At 38.0% G+C, this 15,293-nt stretch overlaps 1 protein-coding gene and 1 long non-coding RNA gene across 32 annotated transcripts in view; one reads left to right on the top strand and one right to left on the bottom strand.

The window, feature by feature from the left end:
• Positions 1 to 3,892, bottom strand: part of PRP4K (pre-mRNA processing factor kinase PRP4K) — a 39,463-nt gene extending 35,571 nt beyond the window's left edge. For 19 of the 20 annotated variants that reach the window (XR_013168820.1, XR_013168822.1, XR_013168825.1 and 16 more), the window contains exon 1: positions 3,709 to 3,891. Coding sequence is in view for 2 of the 20 variants with exons in the window: in XM_077143969.1 (XP_077000084.1) it covers positions 3,709 to 3,749 (41 nt within the window). In the remaining 18 variants the exon portion in view is untranslated. Of the gene's footprint in view, positions 1 to 3,708 lie in introns of all 20 variants that reach the window. The other variant, XM_077143971.1, reaches the window with a different exon arrangement.
• Positions 3,893 to 6,014: 2,122 nt separating this feature from the next.
• Positions 6,015 to 15,293, top strand: part of LOC143669297 (uncharacterized) — a 31,554-nt gene continuing 22,275 nt past the window's right edge. For 7 of the 12 annotated variants that reach the window (XR_013168843.1, XR_013168839.1, XR_013168841.1 and 4 more), the window contains exons 1-5: positions 6,015 to 6,346; positions 8,212 to 8,303; positions 10,262 to 10,376; positions 11,810 to 11,933; positions 13,632 to 13,843. This is a non-coding gene — a long non-coding RNA (uncharacterized LOC143669297). Of the gene's footprint in view, positions 6,347 to 8,211; positions 8,304 to 10,261; positions 10,377 to 11,809; positions 11,934 to 12,568; positions 12,651 to 13,631; positions 13,844 to 15,293 lie in introns of all 12 variants that reach the window. The other 5 variants (XR_013168847.1, XR_013168848.1, XR_013168849.1 and 2 more) reach the window with 4 other exon arrangements.

Genomic DNA, 15,293 nt, shown 5'->3' with positions numbered 1-15,293 from the left:
AAAAGTCACTTTCTCAGTCGAGTTTTTTCTTGACCAATTCATTTTTATTACAGCCTTCACCCCCATCACACATGTACTGCCCTTCTCTGCTCACCTTCTCTACAACACAATTGCCACCACTTATATTTGCCACACACATTTTACTTGTTTAATTCTTGTTTGCCTCTCACTATTATAATGTAAATCCTACGAGAACAGACTCTTTACCTTTAAAACAATGCAATGCTCCATCCCCAGGGTCTAGAACAGTATCTAATTCATAGTAGGTACTTAGTATTTGCTGAGTCAACGAAATGACCTATATAAAATAACATATAAAAGCTATATTCATTATATTAAGGATGGTTGAGTTTGACACTGCTATACTCTCAGCAGTTCGTAGCAAAAATTCTGATTTTGTGCTATGTCTCCAGAGCCTGACACACTGGTAGGCATATGGGATCTCTCCATAGAAAGTACGCAAGTATCTGTTGAATGTGCAATACCCAAAATGATTTCAGCTTAATCACCCGTGCTCCGAAGAAAAATCTGTTTCTTTGAATCTTTACCTTTTCTGATGCTTTTTTTTTTTTTGACATTATATACCAGTCCTCTAAGGAGTTTCAATTCAAAATTCACAGTGGTAGTAATTTCCTTCAAAAGAAAATCTAGCTCTAAGGGCTTCTGGGAATCAGGATCTACATCACGATCCCAAGTGTTACTAAAAAGTCATTCCCATGAGTGGCCCTGTTTCTATTTGAAACTTAATGAACATTATCTCAAGCAAAAATGATTAAGTTACTGATAAAAATGCTAAAGCATCTTAGAGCCAGCTAGGTTAAGCTTAGTAGAGTTCTCCTATACTGGGATCAGGCCTATAGAAGACCTTCATGCTCTTCAGCTGATCTCTCAAAGCAAAGTTCACAGAAAATAACAATTGAGGCCAGACCAGGTAAATCAGGAAAACAAACTCAATGAGTCAATGGCATAACATTACATATAATGAGCTTGTGCTACAGCAGGTAGTTTAAGTTCACTTATCAACAACTTTTTTCTAAACCTGTAGGAAAAGGTTTCTTGTTAAGAAACCTGATGATCTTGTATAGTTTATACTGGCAACAAATACAGGCTATATAAATTCTGTACACATAAATTTACATTTTAACATTCACATATTACAATTTAACATTACACATTAAACAACTGCATGTCTATATCAACCTGATTAACAAGTTTCTCATAGAACAAATACTTACAGAGAACCTATTGAGTATCGGGCAACCTTATTTGAGAACAAAGCTGAATTCGACTGGCAGATAACTGAGGGTATCTAACAAATTTGTTCATTTTTATTATAAGATTTACCCTTTAAACAACCCAGTTCTTGGGATTTCTGGCATAATTCAATTGCTCATGGCATAATTTTAAAATACCAAGTGACCAATCAGCAACCACTAGCTGTACTTTATTCCCTTTTTACATATCTCTTAAAGAATATTTTAAATAAATCTGACTTGGGAAGCATTCAACTCATGCTTTGGGGATGCAAAGACTTGATTAAATTAAACTTAAATTGATATATGAGGGTGGTGCGATGGTGGCTAAGTGGCAGAATTTTTGCCTGCCATCCTGGAAACCCAGTTCGATTCCTGGTGCCTGCCCACACAGAAACAAAAGCAACTAAATCGGTATGTGAGTGAATTTGTGTTTTCAAGCTAAACAATATTTCTTAAAAAGTTTTAATGTTGAGGGCAGGCCACTGTGGCTCAGCAGGCAGAGTTCTCACCTGCCATACCAGAGACCTGGGTTTGATCCCTGGTGACTGCCCATGCAAGAAAAAAAAAAAAAAGAAGTTTTAATGTTGAGCAAAGTGAATGTTACTTTCTTTTTTTAATGAGAAAGTAATTAGGACTGTATGTCGCACAAGTTAAAGACACTTAATAGAGAAAGAATTGATGTACATGTAAAAATACGACTGGGTTCAAAAGAAAAGAAAGCCCTCTCCCTTCATCAAATCAGGTTTCCAGATAATCGTAAACTACTCATTGTCCTACTGAAGAACTGTTTATAGACACTAGATTAGAGCTCTCACTATGAGCATTATGTACAATACTTGCTTTCATACCAAACTGTTATTTCCTTGTTAAATATATTCAAGTAAGTGAAAGTAGAACATATACGGATCAAGTAAAATCCCATTTTCACCACTTTTTTGTTGCGGTAGAAGACAGAAGTTTAGGACTATCTCAGTGTCATTTGTACAGCAGGGGCCTAAATAAATATGCACATTATTAAATCTAGTATCTTTTTGAAAAAATGAATAAAATGTGGCAGAATAATTCCTCAAAAATGAATCTGAACCGTCCCTGAAATCAAATAAATGGACATCATACTAAAGAACTGTTCATAGACTACTAGAAAAATCAGCTGTACAGCATAAGATTTGCACTGTATTGGTACAAATGTTGTAACTGTACTACACAGTGAACTTGGTCAGAAACAATACAAAGCTGAGTCTACAAGGTACTTTAGTTAAAACTTTGGAATCAATCTGGAAAACTCGTTCTCTGCTAAGGAAACTTGTTAAGATAATAAAGTAACTTTCAAAAGCACGTAATAAAAAACATAATGTAATTCTCTGTCTAGCTGAGGAAAGCTAATGATCCTGTACAGTCAGAACTAGGTGCCCAGCAATGAAATGTCAAGCTGTCCGGTGGCAAAGGTTTTCTCTTATCCCCCAGTCGTTGAGGGATCTACCTCTTTCCTAAGATGACTGGAAACAAATCAGATAATGCAAAATGTGATCACTATAAGAACACTATTTTAAAATCCATTTTAAATGTTTTTTTTTTGTTTGCAGTTTTCCTAGCATAAGCACGAAAAATAAGGTGCTCTTTTTAGTTAAGCAACGGCTAGTCTTTGCAGCATATGCAAGTATGCTATCACCGACTGCTCGAATTCTTACATTAGCTTATTATAGACATAGTGATTTGGAAACAGCCACGAATTTCCACTATTTCCTACTCTCGGCATTTCTGAAGAGCCATAAACTTAAGCCAAAAACGCCAAGCCTCAAACCAAGAAGTCTATCTTACTTTGCTGCAAGTTTCCAAGTTACCAAGCGAGCTGCCAAAAGGTAAGAAGGAAAAATGCCGGGTGGTTGCTGGAGTAAAGGGTAATTGGGTGAGAAAATGGAAGTATCCTGCTACCCACAAACTAGAGCTCTGAGATGGTCAAACTAAACTGTGTGTGGCTCGAGCCTCTTCAAATCCTTAAACTGACACCAGGATCAGGACCACACAGAGTACAGAAAACAGAAAAAGATTTGGGACTTGCGCCTCCTGCCGCCACTGCCCCTTGGGTCCCAACACCGCTACGGCCCGGGTGCTCGCTACATCTGGGCAGATAGGAAGGCGCGACCTCAGCGCCGCTGCTGCCGCCACGCGCACCGGATCTGAAGAGGCCGCTCGCGCCGACGCCTCCTAAGGCAACGACGCGCGGCAGGCCGCGGCCGACTTCACTTAACAGCCGCGGCCTCTGGAGAGTGGGGCTCCAAAGGCCGCCCGCCGGCTTGCCGCGCCGCACACCCCACAACGAACCGCGCGGGGAAGGCAAAGTTTGGCTCGTGCCGTTAGACCTGAACTTTCCCGCCCTCCCATGCAGGTCTCCGCCGTTTCCACCCGCCAGTCCCCGACTCGGGCCTCCCGTGCTCTAACAGAGATTACTCACTCTGGCTGTTCCCGCAGGGACGCGGGCTCCGCGGCGGCCATCTTGAACTTCCTGATTCCGCGGCGGCGGCGGCTGTCCGAGCGGTGAAGCAGGCGGTATTGGTAGGAGAGGGGAAAGAACTGCCGCGCATGTGCCACACACGCAGGGAAACGCGGAGCTATGAGTCCTCCGTAAGGATCCGGATATAAAACCCTGCATCCGGGGCGGTGCGCGACGTAATGACGCCACTTCCGGGCTCGTGGCGGGTGGGCCGGGCCGTCGGCAGAGTAGGGGGAATGGTTTGTGTGGTAGGGGCTTTCGACAGTTGGGCTGGAAAAAGGGACGAAGGAAATGAGAGTACCGGAAAGTTCGGGCTGTCCCTAGAACGCAAATGCCCTTCACTCTGGAACTGTTATTGATAGACTTATCTGAAGCCATTTCAACTTCGTTGCAACAATTTGCTAAGTCCGGGGTAACATTCTGGAGACATTTAGTTCATCGGTTCTATGAATTGATGTTAAGCAAAAAAATTTTTTGTGTGATGCAAGATGCTCTATGTGATTTTGTTTTTATTTAATCATAGTCGCTACAGTAATGGAATTAAACGAGTGTTTGAGAATACATTTATGGGCTCTTGTATTTACCAGGTCGGTTTCGAAATTCCTTTCAAAAACAAAAACAACTTTTACAAAACTCGAACCTGAACGCAGGGTGACGATCACTTTCATTCTTGTAATCAGCTGAGCTTGGGTTTGTCCTAGACATTTTGAGTTGGTAATTTGGGCTTGTTAGGATATCTCTTGATCTCCGCAGGGAGGTATTCCAAATATTCTAACAAAATGAACCCTGTTGGCTGAATTCCAAACGTGTTAAAATATTAAGCTCCCCCACCCCAGACTCTTAATAATATGGGACATCAAGATGGCCCTTGGCTAATTATTGTGTTTTTTTGTGGATTTTTTAACCCCCGTATGGCAGCATTTCTGTATATGGATCTTATATTTCGCTCCTCAGGATTTCTACCCTTAATCAGATTCAGGATGTATTAACTTGGAATCCTTCTTTCAAAAGAAAAGATTTTCAGAAATGTCAAGAATCGTTTTTATTTTCAACCATATGGTGTTTCTAATTGTTCCTACTGTAGGTCCCTATACCCTTATCTTTTCCAACGTACTGTGAATTCAGCCTTGAATTTATATTTCTGAATAACCCCCAAAATGTGTTATTACAGTAACAAAGGATTAAAATTAACTTAGCACCGTATTCAGTAAAGCCTGTAAGAGACCTCATCTTGGAAATAAACTAGAATAGTGCCCTTTAAGTTAATAGAGGCTGTGTCAGGTAACAGTACCACATTTTACGGATGAGAAAACTGGCACCAGGAAACAAGGTAACTTGTTTTTGCTCGGTTCATAAGTGGTAAGCCAAGATTTGAACGAAAATCGGACTTCCAAGTCTGTCGCTTCCATTCTTGCCAAGCTGCTTCCCACAGAATGTCATCTTTAGTTAGCATCTAACTAGAGCACCCACCCAGAACTCAATTGTTTGTTAAATGAACTTAACGGGAAGAACCGTGGTCTGGAATCCAGAAAGCCCTTATTTATCCGGAGACTGTAGCGGCTTCCTCATTGTTGATGAGTCGCGAATTGGTAGTTCAGTCTCAATTTTCTCAACTACAGTATTAACTATCTCCAAGGTCCCTTTCAGTCTACGATTCTTAAGGCGTATGCTTTAGTTGGTGTGTGGCGAAGGTGGACATGGCTAGCGGAGAATAAAAGGCGGTAAGGTTCAAGTTTGAAGCCAGATTATGTCTGGCTAACGCTCAGACTTGGAGAAACGGCTCAAGATTTATTTAAAAGAGTTTCCGGAAAGGGATACTGGCAAGATTTTCCTTTAAAGATGTCTCACCAAATTCACTTGCATAGTACAGAGAGTAAAGTTGCAAGAGGATTTGTCCCCAGGTATTCACCCAAAACTATGCTGATAGTGTATCCTTGGAAAAGTAGGGTGTCTTGAAGGAAGAGGTAAAATTAAAGGGATCATCTATGTACTTGTTTAATCATTCGGCTAATGTTTATTAATCGCCAAATTCACGCCACACATTTAGTCCTTTCGCTGCCCAGACTCGAGAGCCCTCGGACCGGAAGGTCACTGTCCGCCGGCACCGATCTGGAGGACGGGTCCGGGTAGGGCCCGCTTAGCTGCTCAACCTGCTCACGAAAGTTCCGGATTCCTGGGGAGTGGGCTTTGGCGAGCGCCCGGCGACCGGGGGAGGTGCGTGCGTGCGTGCGTGCGTGCGTGCGTGCGTGCATCCCGCGGGGCGGGGCTCGGCTGAGGGGCGCCGGGCGTCGGCCCTTGGGCCCCACCCACAGCCCGCCTCCCCGCCCCCCTTTTCCCCACTGTCGAAGGCTCTGGCGGTGGCTTCTGCCTGTGGTGGCGGTTTGGGGACCCCTTCGGCCTCACGGCGTCTACGAGCTCGCCCCGCTCCGACCCTATCCGGGCGGCACTGTTGCCGCCATCGCAGTTCAGTCTGTTTCCGAGACGCCGGGTCGGCCCGAGAAGGAGGAAGGCCCGCGAGCCGGGCCTGGAGCCAGTCCCAGGCCAGCCCTCCTGGACTGATAGACCCTGAAAACCGCACCGTCCCCAAACAGGACATGAGGCAAGGTTTTGGGGACAAACATTGCATTTTTTAAGGCTTCTATTTTTTTCTTACCATCTTTGCTTGCTTCCTTTTAAAGTATCATTACTTCCGTACAAGATAAAGTGCCACATCTAGATTGAAAATATTTTAAAATTATTCTGCTTGGGGAAAAGGATGTTGAAATTCGGTCCAAATTTACAGTGCCATCACCAAGCTCAGTAAGCTTCTAATAGGCTCATTATAACGGAGCCTATAAAGAATAAAGAGAACCATAAAATTCTGTGAAGAAAACTTGGTCCACGTAGGACCCCGGAATGTCGATAAAAAGAAAACAGCCTTTTAGATCAAGGCTAGAGGCCCTAGTTTAAACTTAGAATTGCAATTCACAACTATTTGGGAAGGCACAAAGACTTTTCCCTTGTGTTTCCTGAGTTTGTTTTGAAGTAATTCTAGTGTTTATTTTATAAAAAAATCTGGAAAATACAGCACAGGAAAAGAACTGAAAACCACCCGGAATCCCATTGCCGAAAGCTAATCAGCATTAACATATTGGCTTACATATTAACGTATTGGCTTTTTTCCTTAAGAATATTAAATTTTCTCATAGTCATATTAGGTATAGAATTTGATAATTTATTTTTTCATGTAATGCATCTCAATTTTTAAACAATTCTGATATTAGTAAGATTTTTATAATTACTTAATATCCCTGTCCCTTGTTACTAAATGTCTAGGTAAAGTTTTTGTCTCTTGTTTTTCCCTCTTTTTTAATTTTTTTATTTATGATACATAACCACATACAGACATTCTTACCATATGTTCTTGTTATATAATCAGTATTATCACATAGTTGTATATTCATCATCATGATCATTTCTTAGAATGTTTGCATTATTCAGAAGAAGAAATAAAAAGAAAACAGAAAGAAATTCATACATACCATACCCCTTACCCCTCCCTTTCATTGATCACTAGCATTTCAATATACTAAATTTATTTTAACATTTTTCCCCCTATTATTTATTGTTATCCCATATGTTTTACTCATCTGTCCATAAGGTAGATAAAAGGAGCATCGGACACAAGGTTCTCACAATCACACAGTCACATTGCAAAAGCTGTATCATTATACAATCATCTTCAAGAAACATGGCTACTGGAACACAGCTCTACATTTTCAGGCAGTTCCCTCAGCCTCTCCATTACACCTTAACTAAACAGGTGATACCTACATAATGTGTAAGGCTAACCTGCAGGATAACCTCTCGACTCTGTTTGGAATCTCTCAGCCATTGACGCCTTTTCTCATTTTGCTCTTTTCCCTTTTTGTCCCTGTCTCTTGTTAGTGGACGTCTAGGTCAAGTTTACCTGTAATGGTATTAGAAGATCAGCCTTCAAGTCAGATGGACCTGGGCTCCACCATTTTACTGTGCAAACGATTTAAGCTTCCTGAGCCCCCTTCAGCGTGTTGGTTTCATGGGGATAATAGTTCTCATCTCGTAAGGTTATTATAGGAATTAAATGAAATGAGGAATGAAAGTTCCCAACATGTATTAGGAAATGCTAGCTTTTATTATAGGCTGGTTTTGTGTGTGTGAAAGATATAAATGGTTTATTTCCAGATTTTGTATGTAATCAAATACTAGCATCACACTGGGTATAAGAGGTTTTATATACAGCTTTTTACATATTTTGTTATGTAAATAATGTATAAAAATCATACATAACTAGTATATAAATTAGAAATACTTTTATTGCAATAAGAAAAAATGAAAATCATCTATAATCCTACTACTGAAGATAACTGCTATTCAGCATTTTTTCCCTAAAATTTTATGGGTATAAAATATGCTTGTATTATAAATTTGATTTAACTTTCTTAGGACAGCAAAGAGGGCATTGTGATGAGAGTGCTACGATTCAAGGAGGAGGAAATGAAGCTGGAAAGGGAGCTTGAAGGGCTTTGAAGACTATGGTAAGCATTTGGATTTCATTTAAAATTTACTTTGATGCCTTTGGATGTATGAGGAAAGAGGAGTGACATGATTTCATTTGAATTGGAAGGTCTACTTCACTGCTGTGTGTGTAGAGACAGGATACAGGGGACAGGAGACGAAAGACAGGGAAGCTATTTCACCAATGGAGGTGAAGTGTGGAAGAGGCTTAGACTGGGTTTCTATCAGTGGAAATGGGGAAAATGGTTGGATTCTGGATATATTTGAAGGTAGAAGCTAGATTCATTGATTGATAGGATGTGGGTGGGAGAGAAAAACTTAAATGTTTTTAGCTTGAACAACTGAAAGGATGGTGTTGCCATTTATAGACATAGAAACTGAAGGAAAAGCAGATTTGGCTGGGAGGGGAGAAGGAATTAAGAGTTCTGTTTCGGTCATGTTAAGTTTCAGAGTCTAGTAGATCTCTAATAGAAAGTGAGATCTTAACATCTCCAACTAATGTTAAGTTGACTGTCCCTTTGTTTCTCTCAGTTTTTGCTTCATGAAGTTTGGTGCTTGCTTATTAGCTGTACGTATATGATTATAATTGTAATATATTCTTATTGTTTTCACTGTATTATCATTATAAAATGCCCTTCTTTTTCTCTAGTAGCATTTATTTGTTTTGAAGTCAGTTTTGTCTGATATTAGTATACTCACTCTAGCTTTTTTGTGCTTACTGTTTGCATATATCCTTTTCCATCCTGTTACTTTCAATCTATTTGTATCTGTCATCTAAAGTGTATCTTCTGTAGACAGCATATAGTTTGGATTTTGTTTTTTATCCACTCTGACAATCTATGCCTTTTGGGTGGATTGTTTAATTCATTTATATTTAATGTTATTAATTGACATTGATTGGCTTTACACCTACCGATTTACTTTTTCTGTTTCCTGTATGTCTCATGTTGTTTTTTGTTATTCTAGTTATCCTTCACTGCTTTCTTTTTCACTAAGTGAGTATTTTCTAGCATAGCTTTTTAATTTTTTTAGTAACTTTTTACTGTTATGTGTTATTTCCTTAGTGAGTTGCTCTAGGCCTTACCATACACATCTTGAGTTATTGGAAATAGCTTCAGATGTATTGTAACTTAATTCTAGTGAGAAATAGAAACATTATTTTCATATAGTTCTATTACCTTTTCCCCTTTTGTGGTATTATTATTAAACATATTACATCTATAAATGTTATAACCCCAACATACATTGTTTAAGTATTAGTTTATATAATATAATTTTTAAAGAAGCCAGAAGAAAGGAGAACATGTGTATATTTATAGCTTTTGTTATATTAACCCTCTTTTTCTGATTTTTGGTTCTCCTTATACCTCTTTATATGTTCTATTTTCTACTCTTTTCTCTTTGTGGGTGTGTAATACTTAGTTAATGAATTCCAGTTCATTTCTTTGTGGTCTTGATATTTATCAGAAGAAAGTATATTGTTCAAATTTTTCTTTCCTAGGGGAGGACTTTGTAGCTCAGATTGCAAGCTTTGTAGAAATACTTCTGTTAGAGATACATATATGCAAGCTTTATTGTTTTACTAACAATGTAAGCAGCTACCTCAAGAAGCACATTTTTAACTTCCTTTATAGGTAGGTGCTATTTTTTTGAAAAACAGAACTTGAATTTAGAATCAGAAGAAACCTTGGACTCTCTTGCCTTTTGGCCAGTATGTTTCCTGAATATTTTGATAACATCCCAAGACCTGTGAAAATGCCAAAACTTAGACCCTGTTAATTGTTTTTCAATCTATGTTACTAACACATATTTTAGAAGATTTTAAAATATTTTAGTTGTTTTTCAAATATTCATAGAGATGTGTCTCCTATAAAATCTTTCAGTTGAGTTATTGGCTTTCTCATGACATTCTTCAACCCTTCCTATATAATTAATTTTTTCTTTGTATATTAATTCCTTTCTTTGCAAAACCTTGCAGAGAAGCAGATGGACCTCACCCATAATCTGATTAGGATGATGAGACTGATTACTCCATACATACATACCAAAAGGATATGAAAAGGTTTATCACTCGGATCCTCAGGCTTTCTGGGGTAAGCAGGGCTGACTCCTAAGTGGGTTTGAAAATGGTTTGAGGGAGCAGGGAAAGGAGACTGGATTGGGATTTTATGGTAGTTAGGGGGTTGGGCTGGGGCAAGGGTTCCCATGCCCTGGCCAGTTCTTGTAAGGGTTGAACATTTCACTGGCACTAAAGAAGGGAGCACTCAGGCTTTCTTATCAGCCTATACAGATGTGGGGTAAGAAGGAAAAGGGGAGTGGTAGGCATGTAAGGTATCAGGAGTAACATCAAAACTGGAGCCAAACTCTATATTACATGGCTCCCTTCCATAGTTAATCTTCCATTCATGGAACTTACCTTTTTGACTGCTTTAGGTAAATAATTTTGAAAAATCTGTTTTCCTTAGTGTTTTCCAAGAGAATAAATAATGATGATGATAGCTAACAATTTGAAGCTTCCTACATGTCAGACACTATAAAGAGTGCCTTACACATATTAGTTTATCAAATCTTCATAACAAACCTATGAGGTAGGCAAAATACTATCCCCATTTTATAGATGAAAATCTGAAGGCTAGTTAAGTAGCAGAGAGAGGATTTGAAATCAGAAAGTTTAGATGCCTTATTGTCTTAATTCTCTTTTCTTTCTGATCCTTTGTAGTTTGCCCCAGTATTCTGTGTTACTTAAAAGAATTTTAAGAATAATGAGTTTTGAATCAATTCCTATTTTTATGTGTGAACTAGAGTGAATTTGGGTCCTAGAAAATGTTCTTCCAAGAAAACCTTTATTTCTACTCTGTCAATTAGAAACCTTAGCAGTGTTCCATTCCTATTAAATGGTCTGACACATTCAATCTTGTCCCTTTCTATGTATATATTATGTATATCTCACTAGTATTTTTTCTGTAATTAGATTTTCTAGAAACATGGAAGAGGGAATAAATGTGCCAAAATTTGGAATTAATTTGTACTCTCCTAGAATTGGCAAATTGTGGAGAAAAAAAATTGTATGATCCTTTCATTTTTTTTTTTTACATGGGCAGGCACCAGGAATCAAACCTGGGTCCTTGGGCATGGCAGGCAAGCATTCTTACCTGCTGTGCCACTGTGGCCTGCCCTCATTTTCTTAATGATCTGATTTTCTTACAGATCTTTTTTCTTTTTTCTTTTTAAATATTTAGTTCATTGTTATCTAAATATAATTCTTGGAAAGAGAATTGTTATTTTGAGCTCTGTGATTGAAGACATAACTTCTGAATAGAAATGTGGTTGATAATACTTTTCATTTAAATATTTTCTAACAGGACTTTAAAAAATTAACTTCTCTAAACTTAACTTTTTATAAACATGTTTGAGTTTGCTGAAGCTGCTGGAATGCAGTATACCAGAAATGGAACAGTTTTTAATAAAGGAATTTATTAAGTTGTAAGTTTACAATTCTAAGGCTTATGAAAATGTCCAAATTAAGATACCGACAAGAAGTTACCTTCACTCAGGAAAGCCTGATGCTGTCTGGAACACCTCTGTCAACTCAGAAGGAATGTGGCTGGTGTCTGCTGGTGTCTTTGACTTCTGGACAACTCTCTCAACTGGTAAGGCACGTGGTAACATCTGGTAGCTTTCTCTCCTCATTTCTTAAGGCTTCCCCAGGGTCATTTTCCTTCTGCGTCTCCAGAGGTCTCTGGTTGTGTGGGCTCTTAAGCTTTTTCCAAAATTATTCCCTCTAAAAGAACTCCAGTAAGCGACCCCACCTTGAATATGTAGAGACACATGTCCGTGGAAACCACCCAAACAAAAGTTACCACCCACAATTGGGTGGTTTATATTTCCATGGAAATAATAAAAAAAGATCCTGCCCAGGAATATTGAAAGAGGATTAAAAAACATGGCTTTTCTGGGGTACACAATAGTTTCAAACTGGCACAAAATTTAAGATTAATTGTGAAGTTCTTTGAGACGTTGAAAAACTTTGCAGAATATAGTTGGCTTTTTTATTAGAAAATCCTACTTTAACTACATGGGCTGCCTTGAAACAATTTTATTGAATTACTTCTAGGATTAATTTGTAAGATGTTTAAGGAATAGTTTATTAGCTTGCACATGCTTTACATCCAAGTTTAAGGAGCTTTTCATGGTTGCCATTAGTTTATACAAAATATCATTTTTGTTGAAAAATTATTAGTCTTGAGTTCTATTTTGATTATTGATGGTATTTCTCTTTATATAGGGCTGAATTAAAGGACCCATTATCCAAACATCACAGTTCCTGGGCCTTTGTTTGTTATGAAATCAAATACTCGAATGCAGATGTGAGATAATCAGACATTATAGACCTATACATCAGAATCATGTAAAGAGAGGGAAATAAAGGACAAGTAAAGTAGAAACTTGCCTTATGTATGATGTCTAGCATTTCCTTTTGATTCTTTATTAGAGTTTCTAGCTCCTTATTTATATTACCAATCTGTTCTTATGTTTTCTTTTTTTTTTAATTTTATTTTTTTAAATACCAAAAACCCAAAGCAAATGTAAACATTCCTGTTTTGATCATTCTGTTCTACATTTATGTGTTTTCTTAATATACAAGAAAACATGTTTCTTAACATATTAATCATAGATGTTTTTAATTCCGTATAGATAACTAAAAAATCTGTGTCATATCTGAGTCTGGTTCTGATCGTTGCTTTGTTTTGTCAGATTGTGATTTTTCTTGCCTTTTAGCATGACTTTCAGTTTTTTGATATGAGCCGAATGTGATATGTCTGGTAAAAGGAACTGAGGCAGTCAGACTTTCAGTGTATTATTTTAATCTGGCTAGGAGCTGGACTGTATTTAATGTTTGCTCCAGCTGTAGGTGCCAGAGTCCTCAGTTTCCTTTTTTTTCCTTCTCTATTATTTATGGTTTTCCTAAGAGCTATTTCTTAAATAGAGTCTGTGTCTTGCAACTCTTTCAGGTATAATCCACTGTTATACTGGAACCCTGCTGATGTGATGGTGGGGTGTTGGCAAGGGAACGTGTTCTATAACTTTATGATTAAATCTTAGTATTTTTTGTGGGCGTGAGTCCCTGGGATGTGATGTTCAGAAGCATTTTTAATTTTTAATTCCTTTTTTAATTCCTCCCCTTATATGAGACAAGAAGTCTAGCTGGGACTGGAGCTTGCTAGGTCAGCTTCCCCTAGGTCATATAAGACTCTGGTAATGTATTTTCCCTTGAAGGGCAGGATTTTCTTATAGAGAATGCTCTGTATTTCAAAACAGTTACTGTTCTCCTTCCTTCCAATGAACAGGAGGGGATTTTTCATCAATCTCCAGCATGACAAGCTGATGGATCGCCTGGAAGTAAAAGCCACAACAGTGGGGACCCTCTATAACTACTCTATAACTAAGAACCCAGGAATTTATATCTCTCAAGCTAACTCACACTCAGTCTCCAACAATTCATCAAATTTGCCGTTAAAGTGTTCTTACTAGTTACTGGCCCCAGCGGCTACTGCTTCAGGTTAGCAGATCTTGGCTGTGATAGCTGTATTCACTTGTCTTTCCAGATCTCAGAGTTGCAGCTTGCCTTGTGACTTCAGTTATCTAATAGATCTAAGAAAGCTGACTGATTTCAGATTGTTCAGCATTTTTTCTTGTGAAGACAGGAGTGATGATTGTTAAATTCTTTGCATGTCAGAGTCTGAACTGCATATGCTTTAAAAAATTAATAAATTTTATTTTTTAGAGAAGTTTTAGATTTATAGAAATGTTGAACAGAAAGTACAGAGTTCCCATATACTCCCTGTGTTCCCCTCCATCCCCATCACACTCCCCCCCTTTCCCTTTCTTAACATTTTGTATTACTGTGGTACATTTGCTATATCTGATGAACCAATATTGATACATTATTATTAACTAATGTCCGTAGTTTACCGTAGGGGTTCTGTATTTCTTTTTCTTTTATACGGTACTCACTAGAGCATCCAGTACAGTGTTGAATAGAAATGGTGAGAACAGACATCCTTGCTTGTTCCTGATCTTAGAGAGAAAGTATTCAGTCTTCCATGTTTAATATGAGTTAGCTCTAAGTTTGTCATAGATAACCTCCTACTTCTATTTTGCTGAGAATTTTTATCATGACAACGAAGAACTTTGTCAAATGGTTTTCCTCCTCTCTGAAGATGATCATGGTTTTTCTCCCTTTAGTATATTATTCTGCTTACATGGTGAATTACATTGGTTGAATTTCAAATGTTAAACCAATCTTGTGTTTCTGGGAGTAACCCCATTTTTATGTATTGTTGAATTCAGTGCACTGATAACTCTGTTTTCTACTCTATATTCGTAAGAGATATTGGTCTATAGATGTTTTTTTCCTTGTAATGTTTTTGTCTGGATTTGGTATTAATGTTAGCCTTATAAGATAACTTAGTAGTAGTTCCTCTCCTCTTCTTGTTTTCTAAGAATGTGTGTAAGATTGACATTATATCTTACTGAAATGTTTATTACAATTCATCAGCAAAATCACCAGGGTTTTGTATTTTCTTTATGGGAAGGTTTTTTTGTTTTGTTTTTTTTTTGTGTGGGAAGGTTAATTATAAATTCAGTTGACTTAATTGTTGTAGAGCTATTTCTTTAATTGATATGAGGTTAGGAAGATTTTCTGTTTCATCTTTAGTCTGTTTTAATAATTTAGTCATTCAAGAAATTTGACCATTTAAACCAAAGTTATTAACCTTATGAACGTGAAGTTGATGTCTTTGTAGGATCTTTTAATGTTTGTAGGACCTTTGGATGTCTATAGGATCTGCAGTGATGTTTCTACTTTTTTTTTTTTTTTTGCATGGGTGGACACCTGGAAACGAAACCGGGTCTCCGAAATGGCAGGTAAAAATTCTGCCTGCTGAGCCACTGTGGCCCGCCCCTGTTTCCACCTTTTTTTTTTAACCTGATGTTAATAATTTGTATCT

This window comes from Tamandua tetradactyla, chromosome 25 (assembly GCF_023851605.1).
Source record: "Tamandua tetradactyla isolate mTamTet1 chromosome 25, mTamTet1.pri, whole genome shotgun sequence".
Lineage (NCBI taxonomy): Eukaryota > Metazoa > Chordata > Mammalia > Pilosa > Myrmecophagidae > Tamandua > Tamandua tetradactyla.
This window is presented reverse-complemented; position numbering and strand designations above follow the sequence as displayed.